Here is a 13624-nt window from a genome sequence, read left to right as displayed (position 1 = left end):
ACATTTTAATAATAACTTAACATGATTGACATTGTCATGAGTGTTGCTGTCATATATATTGCTGCCTAAATAAGTCACCCTCGCTCTTACTTTTTACCGCTCATTTAATCATGGCTAGTGGCTGAAAAATTATAAAATGGAAGGAGGATTACACTGAGTATGGCTTTACCAAAACAATTATTGATGGTGAATCGATTATTCATAAAGCTTGAATTGGTGATCTGTTTTTCTGTGTTAACCTCATATTTTTTCATATTTCTTCTCAAACCAAGGGGGTGCGAGGGTAAAATGAATCAGGGTGCGCTGATCAAAGTAATCGGTGTACCAGGAAATCATGCATTGACAAACGTTCCCCTTTGCTTGTAATGCAAAGTGTGATTAAATGCATTATTTTTTAACGCGTTATGGAGCACATGCATCGAAGCTTCTCAGCTGTGCTTGTGCTAAGAAAAGGAAAGATTTTAAAAATAACGTAACACGATTGTCAATGTTACCTTTTGTAAGTAGTGCCTGAAGGATTCAGTGTGAAGAAACTCTAGAGACAGCGTGTGTATTAACTTGTGGATTTTTCTGTGAGTATTTGGTGGCAGTGAGACAAAGTTGCTTCGAAAGACGGCGTTAGCCGCGGAGCTCAGCTCAGAGCGAAATTAAGTAAATGGAAGGGGAGATGATGACGTGACTCCCCCACCCGCCTTAACTATCAATCCCCCCACAAACACAGTCTCTCGGAATTTGCATAAGCACACCCCTTCACCTGCAATTTTAACTTAGTTACAAAGTGATCAAAACTCTCGTTTATATCCTGCGTCCTCTCATTAAACTTGTATCCCGCATTACCTGTGGGCATGTGAAACGCCAGCGGCAGCCTGGTTTTCTACGCACTGCGTTGACAGTCAGTTCACGTGATTACATGGGAGGCGTGATGATGTCACACGAAACTCTGCCCCCCACGGCTTTCGAGCTCAACTCCATTACAGTAAATCAGTGCTTCTCAATTATTGTCTGTCATGCCCCCCCTAGGAAGAAGAAAACATCTTGCGCCCCCCGCGCAACTATAAATAGTATCATTTGTCTATAAAATTGTTATAAGTACACCTCTGCATAACACTGTATCCTTATTAACGTATAAGAGAATAAAAAAAGAAAGAAATATGGACCAATTTACAACAAAGAATAGCTTTATTAAATGTAACAGAAAAGATTTAAAGTGCATTCTAAATGAAAAAAAAAATTTTAAAGAAAATAAAAAAGCATGTTCCCCGAGGTCAAACGCGCCCCCTTGATGGAGCCAGGCGCGCCCCACTATTTGAGAAGCACTGCAGTAAATGGAGAAAAATGCCTTCCAGTTATGACCATTACACGTAGAATTTCGAAATGAAACCTGCCCAACTTTTTTAAGTAAGCTGTAAGGAATGAGCCTGCCAAATTTCAGCCTTCTACCTACACGGGAAGTTGGAGAATTAGTGATGAGTCAGTGAGTCAGTGAGTCAGTCAGTCAGTGAGGGCTTTGCCTTTTATTAGGCCATTTATATGGATACACCTTAATAAAATGGGAATGGTTGGTGAAATTAACTTCCTGTTTGTGGCACATTAGTATATGTGAGGGGGGAAACTTTTCAAGATGGGTCGTGACCATGGTGGCCATTTGGAAGTCGGCCATTTTGGATCCAACTTTTGTTTTTTCAATAGGAAGAGGGTCATGTGACACATCAAACTTATTGGGAATTTCACAAGAAAAACAATGGTGTGCTTGGTTTTAACGTAACTTTATTCTTTCATGAGTTATTTACAAGTTTCTCTTTGTTTACAGCCATTGACATGTCGCAGAGGTTAACACGTGCGGAGCGGATAGAAATTGTGTTGATGTCTGGTGAACGCAGTAACCGGGTCATTGCAGCAGATTTCAATGCAAGACACCCTACGAGACCACCCATCTCCCATGCTACAGTTAGCAAACTGCTTGCTAAGTTTCGTGAAACTGGTTCAGTGTTGGATTTGCCAAAATGTGGACGCGTGAAAACTGTCACTAATGAAGAAACATCAGTGGCTGTCCTAGCTTCATTCAGCAAGAGCCCACAGCGTAGCACTGGCCGCATGTCACTGGAGAGTGGCATTAGTCGAACATCCCTTCGGCGGATATTAGCTACTCACAAATGGCACCCTTACAAACTCCAGCTACTGCAGCATCTCAACGAGGATGACCCAGATTGGCGTATTGAATTTGCAGAATGGGCAAAACAAAAATTGGAACAGGACCCTCAGTTTACGCATAAGATTTTGTTCAGTGATGAGGCAAACTTTAATATGAATGGTGAAGTTAACAAACAAAACCACCGCTATTGGTCTGACACTAAACCACATTGGATAGATCCCTCCAAGACTGTTGGAACAAAAAAATTGATGGTATGGTGTGGTATATGGGGTACAAAGATAGTGGGGCCATTCTTCATCAATGGAAACCTCAAGGCCACAGGATATGCGAAATTGCTACATGATGATGTGTTTCCCTCTTTATGCACTGAAGCTGGCACGTTCCCTGAGTTTTTCCAGCAAGATGGTGCACCACCACATCATGGGTGTCAGGTCCGAGCATTCCTAGATGAACAGTTTCCTGGAAAGTGGATTGGTCGTCGTGGGCCAGTTGAATGGCCCCCAAGGTCTCCCGATCTGACCCCCTTAGACTTTTATCTTTGGGGACATCTGAAGGCAATTGTCTATGCTGTGAAGATACGAGATGTGCAGCACCTGAAACTACGGATACTGGAAGCCTTTGCTAGCATTTCTCCTGCGGTGTTGCTATCAGTGTGTGAAGAGTGGGAGAAGAGGGTTGCATTGACAATCCAACACAATGGGAAGCACATTTAACACATTTTATAACTTTTGGATGGATGGATGCATAGATTGGCACAATGCAAAGTTTGTATCTAAAACTCTGACAAGTAAAGAATGTGCGCATTATGTGGTCGCCTTGGTGACATCGAAAGTTGCAAATTGCTGTGTGACTCAACGACTGACGTGATCTCTCCAAAAATGGTGGTGCCTGTAACAAAACTAATATGGTATTGTGGCAAAACAGACATTATTTTCTACTTACTTAATTTAATATTAAATAAAAAGTAATGTCATATTTGGATTCATGATGTTTAAAACTATACATTGGTGCATTGAAATTGAAAATTTTACAGGAAAACCTACAAAATCCTAAGGCAGTTAGTCATAACAACTAAAGGGAAATAAATCAAATAACAGCTGTTTTCAATGCTGGTTTGTTTATGGCAAAAAAAACCAGCCATATACTAGACTTCCACTTTGCTCAATTCTAAATTGCACTTTGATAAATTTAAAAATGCCAAAAGCATCATCTGAGAGTGGTACCTGCTAGTACACAGATTAAATTCCAAAACACTATTTCAAAATCATGTACACAAATTAAATTCACTCACTTGTAAATGCTGTGATGGTTGCAGAATCACTAATTGTTGTATTATCTCCAGCAACAGTAAAAACAGTGAATGAATAGGATGTTGCAGAGTTCAGGTTGGTGACATTAATGCAAGTGTGATTGGTTACAAGTTGCTGCGATTGTCCACTGTTTGAAAAATTAACTCCATAGGAAACATTTCCTCCAAGTGGTGCAACCCAGCACAGAAATATAGAAGTTGTTGTCACATTAGTAACAATAGGTGAAGTAACTGGGCCAGGCCCTGGAAATTCGAAAAAAAAAAAATATTATTTTCAAATGTTATGACTTAAATAAGACATATATATGTTTTTTCTACCAAGCAATGCCCACAATAACCTGCAGAATCAGTGAGTATAAAACAAAAAACATAACAGCTTCGTAATGTAGTGTCCTGATCTTAATGGCATGTCGTGCTGAGACATATTGCAGCATCTCCCAAAAACATTGAATCCCGGCAAATAGCAGTACATACGGACTGAAGCTGAAAGGTAATTTTTAACATTTTTTGGCTGACGTACGAGAGAGGAGCTAATAAAATTTTCTGCGGCTGTTGAAGTAATTAATGCAGGCACATAGATAGATAGATAGATAGATAGATAGATAGATAGATAGATAGATAGATAGATAGATAGATAGATAGATAGATAGATAGATGTCTACCATAAATACATTCCAAATAAACATTGCTTATTCAAAGCTACATTGCCAAAATTAAAAGGGCTTCCCTTCTGTGCTTAGTTTCCTAAAACTGTGCTTCTTTAAACCCTATTATATTTCTCGACAGAGATATTATTACATCACATACTCCATTGCATAGATCAGAAATCATTTTAGACACATGCTATTTCAGACTATGTTACTCTGAATCAATTACCTCTATTTCAGTAAATAAAAACTCCATCTTAAAATCACACATTTTGTAACCAGAGATTGTGTACTGGCTCAGAACGAGTTAGAAATATTTTTAATGAAAGGGATTAAGCAATCATTACATGGAGGGTAGTTTATGGAGGGGATGTTACCACAGAAAGTGAACAGACTATTTGTCAATTTCAAAATGTAAGGCGATATCAAATGTCAAAAGAAATAAAGTAATTTGAATAGCACAATGTTTTTTTAAGAAAAATTAGATTTGCACAATACAAAGTTTGTATCCGAAACTTCAAGAATGTGCGCATTATGTGGTCACCCTGGTGACATCACAAGTTGCAAATTCCTGTATGACTCCGCAATACATTGCTATGTTAATGGTTGTGGTGATCACTCCAAACTTGGTAGCGTTTGTTACAAAATGAGTACAGCATTAGAGCAAAATAGTAATTATTTCATACTTTTTAAATTTGCTGTTAAATAAAAAGGAATTGTCATATTTAGATTCCATGACGTTTAAGCCCGTACACTAATGCATATTAATTTTTTCAAAAGAAAATATAAAAAAAAAATTATGGAATTTTGTATAACAACTAAAGGGAAATAAATCAAATAGCAGCCGTCTCCAATACTCCATGGGAAGCAAAACAACCATACAGTAGACTTGCACTTTGATAAATTTAAAAATGCCAAAAGCATCATCTGAAAGCAGTACCTGGTAGTAAACAGACCCAATTCAAAAACACTATTTCAAAATCATGTACACAAATTAAATTCACTCACTTGTAAATGCTGTGATGGTTGCAGAATCGCTAAATGTTGTATTATCTCCAGCAACAGCAAAAACAGTGAATGAATAGGATGTTGCAGAGTTCAGGTTGGTCACATCAATGCAAGTGCGATTGGTTACAAGTTGCTGGGCTTGTCCACTGTTTGAAAAATTAACTCCATAGAAAACATTTCCTCCAAGTGGTGCAACCCAGCACAGAAATATAGAAGTTGTTGTCACATTGGTAAAAGTAAGTGAAGTAACTGGGCCAGGCTCTGGAAATTCAAATAAAAAATAAAATATTATGTTAAAATTGTATGACTTATATGTTTTTTCAGGCAAGGAATGCCCACAATAAATTGTGGAATCAGTGAATATACAACAAAAAACATAACCGATTCATAATGTAGTGCCTTGATCGTAATAACAAGTGGTGCTGAAAGAAATTCCACTACAACCCCCCATAGGCACTAATTGGTTCTTTGCAATTTTTAGTACACATAGACTAAAGTTGACAGTTAATTTTTACATTCTTAGCTGACAAAGGAGAGAGGAACTACACTGTTTCTCCGAAAATAAGACTGAATTTTTGCTCCAAAAGATGCACTAGGGCTTATTTCCAGGGGATATCTTATATTTATTCATGTACAACAATGTACAGTCATGTCATCTTCATCTGGAATATCATCATAACTCTCCACATTCAAACGCTGAATTCCAGCCTGAATTTCTTGCTACTCCAGCCGCTTTTAGGATCCTCCAGGATCGATGAACGTGCTTCGATGTTTGATGAATGGTTCGATGTGGTGAAGCAAAATGCTTGCATATAAATGTATTCATGTTGCTTTAATATTCAAATATCGCATATTCCCTAAAGTCATGACAAGATACATTTTAAAAGTCTCACATACCATCTTCTGCACTGCCTTTTTTTTCACACCTTTACAATACCATCAGAATGTACGGTAGCGTATTTGAGCCACAGAGAAACAAAAATAAGGAGATAATGAAAATGTCTATTTTGTGATGTTGTAAAGTGGAAATTTTGACTTTAAACTCCATTTGTCCACTTTAACCTCATAGTTTACTTTATCATTAAAGGAGACCGTTGTAAACAGCATCTTAAAACCGACCAGGTTGTTAATCGCTACGCGCTTTTGGGGCTTCCTCCTAACCTGACAGCAGCGGCAAGCAGCAATAGATCGCCACACAGGACACATTAACTTTATGATATTCCGGCTCTCTGCACATTTAGAATGCTTAGATTTATACTTGATATCACTTTCATGATGAAATGCATTAAAGTATATATGTTACATTTTACAGATAAGTCGTTAACTTTGTTTAAATAATGAATACTGTTAACAGTTACACAAATGGGGTGGCACAGCCATCAACTCACATGCAGAACCAAAGGTGAAGGGTTTAAGCATTTCACTCTTCTAGTGCTCCTGTGTAGTATAACTATCTCCTGTACCGTCATCAGTCCACACCTTGAACCTGTCCCAGTCATTCAATACATAAGACACAATGTAGATATCAAGAGTGAGCCTGATATGGCCGTGCAATATGTAACAAAGACAATGGAAAAGGTAGGTGCCATCTCCGTGCATGGAAACCACTCGGTGACAGTTCTTTGATCGATGGTGATCATCTCAATAGACATGTTAATGGGGGTACGGTTGGAACTATAAAGGAAATGGGTACCTGAACAATATAAAGTAAGTCTAAAATACCTACACAATAACTATAATCATAATAAATGAACAATAAAACAGCAGAGAAGCCCTGGATTAAAAAAAAAGGCTGTAGTTATCAGCAGGGAGACATGAATCCCAGGGCGAAGCAAGGAAGGGAATGAAGAGACCAGAGCAACGGATGGCCTTATATAGGCAGGCAGCCAACAACGTGGGAGGCGTTGGGATGGGGGACCCAACGCCGCCTCACATGATAACCGAGCTACAGGCTATGGATGTATATATGTATAGAACCCTAAATCCAAAGAAGACTGTTTCATTTATGTTAGGTAGAATGCCCAGAGGGGACTGGGCAGTCTCATGGTCTGGAATCCCTACAGATTTTATTTGTTCTCCAGCCGTCTGGAGTTTTTGTTTTTTCTGTCCCCCCTGGCCATTGAACCTTACTCTTATTCTATGTTAATTAATGTTGATTTATTTTGTTTTCTTATTGTGTCTTTTATTTTTCTATTCTTTATTATGTAAAGCACTTTGAGCTACTGTTTGTATGAAAATGTGCTATATAAATAAATGTTGTTGTTGTTGTTGTTGATATATAAGTACGTAAGTAGGATTCAGTTAGTGTTGGGAACCCATGTACCAAATTTCTTAAAGATGGGCGCATAACTAACAAAGACCATTGGAAAGTTCAATATGGCGGCTGACATTGGCGTCATACCACCGAAATAAGTACGTACATCGGTTTCAGTTAGCGCAGGGAAGCCGCCTACCAAATATCATGAAGATGAGGCCATAAATAAGAAAGTTCAACATGGCGGACGTTGTCGACCGTTATGACCATTACGCGTAAAAATTTTAAAATTAAACCTGCTTAACTTTTGTTAGTAAGCTGTAAGGAATGAGCCTGCCAAATTTCAGCCTTCTACTTACACGGGAAGTTGGAGAATTAGTGACGTTGGAAAGTTCAATATGGTAGCCAACAGTGGCGTCATACCACTGAAATAAGTACGTACATCGGTTTCAGTTAGGGCAGGGAAGCTGCCTACCAAATTTCGTGAAGATGGGGCCATAAATAAGAAAGTTCAACATGGCGGAAGTTGTCGACCGTTATGACCGTTACGTATAGAATTTCGAAATAAAACTTGCTTAATTTTTGTAAGTAAGCTGTAAGGAATAAGCCTGACAATTTTCAGCCTTCTACCTACACGGGAAGTTGGAGAATTAGTGATGAGTGAGTCAGTGAGTGAGTCAGTGACGGCTTTGCCTTTTATTAGTATAGACTAGCAGAATGCCTGTGCTTCGCAGCGGAGAAGTAGTGTGTTAAAGAAGGTATGAAAAAGAAAAGGAAAAATTTTAAAAATAACGTAACATGATTGTTAATGTAATTGCTTTGTCATTGATATGAGTTTTGTTCTCATATCTATATATATATATCTATATATCTATATATATATATATATATCTATCTATCTATATCTATATATATCTATATATACAGTATATATATCTATAGCTATATATATATCTATATATATAGCAAAATACCCACGCTTGGCAGCAGAGAAGTACTGTGTTAAAGAAGGAAAGAGAAACAAAAGGAAACATTTTGAAAAAAGTAACATGATTGTCAATGTAATTGTGTTGTCACTGTTATGAGTGTCGCTGTGATATATATATATATATAGAAAAATACCCGCGCTGTGGTATAGAAATTACATTTTCTATGTGAACGTTCAAATTTCTGCCTCTGGTAATGTGCCTTACCGGCATTACCGGCAATTAAAGAAAATTAGTTTTGTGTCCTCTGCAGTGTTAAGAGAGAAAGGCTTTGGTTTGGGATAAAAGGAAAAAAGGTGTAAAGAAAGGAAAGTTGCCTTTCTCTTTTATATAGTATAGAGAGATGTGTTCGCTGATGTTATGATCGCCTTTTGGGGACAGTCGCGGTGGGTCTTGTGTAGACTGGTAAGATGTCCCTGCCATTAATCGGCTGTGATGGCACTGTCAGTCCTCCACTCGTGTGCGTGTCTTCATAATCCGAGCTGACGACCTCATAATCGTATACGTTGAAAAGAAAGTGCGAATCGCCTTAATATTAGTTTGCCGTGGTGTAGAAAAAGGGTCCCATGTTTGCACTTGTCTGGGCTATAGCTCAGGGGGAGGGTGAAAAAAATTAAAAGTGCTCACTTTGACTTAAGGCAGAAGCGCAGTCAGCATCTCAAAGGCCGGCACAGCTATGCTGCCGGCTGCTCGACTTTAAGCTGGGCAGGAGACCCCAGTTTTTGCAGACACGTTCACGATATCAAAAGTCTCAGCTCTTTGGAGGTCATTCATATATATATATATATATATATATATATATATATATATATATATATATATATATATATATATATATATATATATATATATATATATAGCAAAATACCCACGCCTCGCAGCAGAGAAGTAGTGTGTTAAAGAAGTAATGAAAAAGAAAAGGAAACATTTTAATAATAACGTAACATGAATGACATTGTCATGAGTGTTGCTGTCATATATATGCCTGCCTAAATAAGTCACCCTTGCTTCGCTCTTACTTTTTTACCGTTCATTTAATCATGGCTAGTGGCGGAAAAATTATAAAATGGAAGGATTACACTGAGTATGGCTTTACCAAAACAATTATTGATGGCGAATCGATTATTCATAAAGCTTGAATTGGTGATCTGTTTTTCTGTGTTAACCTCATATTTTTTCAAACTTCTCAAACCAAGGGGGTGCGAGGGTAAAATGAATCGGGGTGCGCTGATCAAAGTAATCGGTGTACCAGGAAATCATGCATCGACAAACGTTCCCCTTTGCTTGTAATGCAAAGTGTGATTAAATGCATTATTTTTAACGTTATGGAGCACATGCATCGAAGCTTCTCAGCTGTGCTTGTGCTAAGAAAAGGAAAGATTTTAAAAATAACGTAACACGATTGTCAATGTTACCTTTTGTAAGTAGTGCCTGGAGGATTCAGTGTGGAGAAACTCTAGAGACAGCGTGTGTATTAACTTGTGGATTTTTCTGTGAGTATTTGGTGGCAGTGAGACAAAGTTGCTTCGAAAGACGGCGTTAGCCGCGGAGCTCGGCTAAGAGCGAAAATAAGTAAATGGGAGGGGAGATGATGACATGACTCCCCCACCCGCCTTAACTATGAATCCCCCCACAAACACAGTCTCTCGGAATTTGCATAAGCACACCCCTTCACCTACAATTTTAACTTAGTTACAAAGTGATCAAAACTCTCGTTTATATCCTGCGTCCTCTCATTAAACTTGTATCCTGCATTACCCGTGGGCATGAGAAACGCCAGCGGCAGCCTGGTTTTCTACGCACTGCGTTGAGTCAGTTCACGTGATTACGTGGGAGGCGTGATGATGTCACACGAAACTCTGCCCCCCATGGCTTTCGAGCTCAACTCCATTACAGTAAATCAGTGCTTCTCAATTATTGTCTGTCATGCCCCCCCCTAGGAAGAAGAAAACATCTCGCCCCCCGCGCGACTATAAATAGTATCATTTGTCTATAAAATTGTTATAAGTACACCTCTGCATAACACTGTATCCTTATTAACGTATAAGAGAATAAAAAAAGAAAAAAATATGGACCAATTTACAACAAAGAATAGCTTTATTAAATGTAACAGAAAAGATTTAAAGTGCATTCTAAATTAAAAAAAAAATTTTAAAGAAAAATAAAAAAGCATGTTCCCCGAGGTCAAACGCGCCCCCTTGACAGAGCCAGGCGCGCCCACTATTTGAGAAGCACTGCAGTAAATGGAGAAAAATACCTTCCAGTTATGACCATTACACGTAGAATTTCGAAATGAAACCTGCCCAACTTTTTTAAGTAAGCTGTAAGGAATGAGCCTGCCAAATTTCAGCCTTCTACCTACACGGGAAGTTGGAGAATTAGTGATGAGTCAGTGAGTCAGTCAATCAGTCAGTGAGTCAGTCAGTCAGTGAGGGCTTTGCCTTTTATTAGGCCATTTATATGGATACACCTTAATAAAATGGGAATGGTTGGTGAAATTAACTTCCTGTTTGTGGCACATTAGTATATGTGAGGGGGGGAAACTTTTCAAGATGGGTCGTGACCATGGTGGCCATTTGGAAGTAGGCCATTTTGGATCCAACTTTTGTTTTTTTAATAGGAAGAGGGTCATGTGACACATCAAACTTATTGGGAATTTCACAAGAAAAACAATGGTGTGCTTGGTTTTAACATAACTTTATTCTTTCATGAGTTATTTACAAGTTTCTCTTTGTTTACAGCCATTGACTTGTCGCACAGGTTAACACGTGAGGAGCGGATAGAAATTGTGTTGATGTCTGGTGAACACAGTAACCGGGTCATTGCAGCAGATTTCAATGCAAGACACCCTACGAGACCACCCATTTCCCATGCTACAGTTAGCAAACTGCTTGCTAAGTTTCGTGAAACTGGTTCAGTGTTGGATTTGCCAAAATGTGGACGCGTGAAAACTGTCACTAATGAAGAAACATCAGTGGCTGTCCTAGCTTCATTCAGCAAGAGCCCACAGCGTAGCACTGGCCGCATGTCACTGGAGAGTGGCATTAGTCGAACATCCCTTCGGCGGATATTAGCTACTCACAAATGGCACCCTTACAAACTCCAGCTACTGCAGCATCTCAACGAGGATGACCCAGATCGGCGCACTGAATTTGCAGAATGGGCAAAACAAAAATTGGAACAGGACCCTCAGTTTACGCAGAAGATTTTGTTCAGTGATGAGGCAAACTTTTATGTGAATGGTGAAGTTAACAAACAAAACCACCGCTATTGGTCTGACACTAACTCACATTGGATAGATCCCTCCAAGACTGTTGGAACAAAAAAATTGATGGTATGGTGTGGTATATGGGGTACAAAGATAGTGGGGCCATTCTTCATCAATGGAAACCTCAAGGCCACTGGATATGCGAAATTGCTACATGATAATGTGTTTCCCTCTTTATGCACTGAAGCTGGCACATTCCCTGAGTTTTTCCAGCAAGATGGTGCACCACCACATCATGGGTGTCAGGTCCGAGCATTCCTAGATGAACAGTTTCCTGGAAAGTGGATTGGTCGTCGTGGGCCAGTTGAATGGCCCCCAAGGTCTCCCGATCTGACCCCCTTAGACTTTTATCTTTGGGGTCATCTGAAGGCAATTGTCTATGCTGTGAAGATACGAGATGTGCAGCACCTGAAACTACGGATACTGGAAGCCTTTGCTAGCATTTCTCCTGCGGTGTTGCTATCAGTGTGTGAAGAGTGGGAGAAGAGGGTTGCATTGACAATCCAACACAATGGGAAGCACATTTAACACATTTTATAACTTTTGGATGGATGGATGCATAGATTGGCACAATGCAAAGTTTGTATCTAAAACTCTGACAAGTAAAGAATGTGCGCATTATGTGGTCGCCTTGGTGACATCGAAAGTTGCAAATTGCTGTGTGACTCAACGACTGACGTGATCTCTCCAAAAATGGTGGTGCCTGTAACAAAACTAATATGGTATTGTGGCAAAACAGACATTATTTTCTACTTACTTAATTTAATATTAAATAAAAAGTAATGTCATATTTGGATTCATGATGTTTAAAACTATACATTGGTGCATAGAAATTGAACATTTTACAGGAAAACCTACAAAATCCTAAGGCAGTTAGTCATAACAACTAAAGGGAAATAAATCAAATAACAGCTGTCTTCAATGCTGGTTTGTTTATGGCAAAAAAAACCAGCCATATACTAGACTTCCACTTTGCTCAATTCTAAATTGCACTTTGATAAATTTAAAAATGCCAAAAGCATCATCTGAGAGTGGTACCTGCTAGTACACAGATTAAATTCCAAAACACTATTTCAAAATCATGTACACAAATTATATTCACTCACTTGTAAATGCTGTGATGGTTGCAGAATCACTAATTGTTGTATTATCTCCAGCAACAGCAAAAACAGTGAATGAATAGGATGTTGCAGAGTTCAGGTTGGTGACATTAATGCAAGTGCGATTGGTTACAAGTTGCTGTGTTTGTCCACTGTTTGAAAAATTTACTCCATAGAAAACATTTCCTTCAAGTGGTGCAACCCAGCACAGAAATACAGAAGTTGTTGTCACATTGGTAACAATAGGTGAAGTAACTGGGCCAGGCCCTGGAAATTTGAAAAAAAAAATATATTATTTTCAAATGTTATGACTTAAATAAGACATATACATATATATGTTTTTTCTACCAAGCAATGCCCATAATAACCTGCAGAATCAGTGAGTATAAAACAAAAAACATAACAGCTTCGTAATGTAGTGTCCTGATCTTAATGACATGTCGTGCTGAGACATATTGCAGCATCTACCAAAAACATTGAATCCCGGCAAATAGCAGTACATACGGACTGAAGCTGAAAGGTAATTTTAACATTTTTGCTGACGTACGAGAGAGGAGCTAATAAAATTTTCTTCTGGCTGTTGAAGTAATTAATGCAGGCACATAGATAGATAGATAGATAGATAGATAGATAGATAGATAGATAGATAGATAGATAGATAGATAGATAGATGTCTACCATAAATACATTCCAAATAAAGATTGCTTATTCAAAGCCACATTGCCAAAATTAAAAGGGCTTCCCTTCTCTGCTTAGTTTCCTAAAACTGTGCTTCTTTAAACCCTATTATATTTCTCGACAGAGATATTATTACATCACATACTCCATTGCATAGATCAGAAATCATTTTAGACACATGCTATTTCAGACTATGTTACTCTGAATCAATTACCTCTATTT

General features: G+C 38.5%; 1 protein-coding gene across 16 annotated transcripts in view; it reads right to left on the bottom strand.

Annotated features, from left to right (window-relative positions):
• LOC120515605 (receptor-type tyrosine-protein phosphatase eta-like) overlaps positions 1-13624 on the bottom strand; it is a 210608-nt gene that overhangs the window by 135401 nt on the left and 61583 nt on the right. For 13 of the 16 annotated variants that reach the window (XM_039736809.1, XM_039736788.1, XM_039736831.1 and 10 more), the window contains 3 exons: positions 12731-12991; positions 5117-5377; positions 3444-3704 (listed from right to left, as the gene is read on the bottom strand). The exons of 1 other annotated variant lie outside the window; for it this stretch is intronic. In XM_039736809.1, coding sequence (XP_039592743.1) covers positions 3444-3704; positions 5117-5377; positions 12731-12991 — 783 coding nt within the window. The remainder of the gene's footprint in view (positions 1-3443; positions 3705-5116; positions 5378-12730; positions 12992-13624) is intronic. 2 more of the 16 variants (XM_039736755.1, XM_039736763.1) reach the window with 2 other exon arrangements.

This window comes from Polypterus senegalus, chromosome 1 (genome assembly GCF_016835505.1).
Source record: "Polypterus senegalus isolate Bchr_013 chromosome 1, ASM1683550v1, whole genome shotgun sequence".
NCBI classification, from domain to species: Eukaryota; Metazoa; Chordata; class Cladistia; order Polypteriformes; family Polypteridae; genus Polypterus; species Polypterus senegalus.
This window is presented reverse-complemented; position numbering and strand designations above follow the sequence as displayed.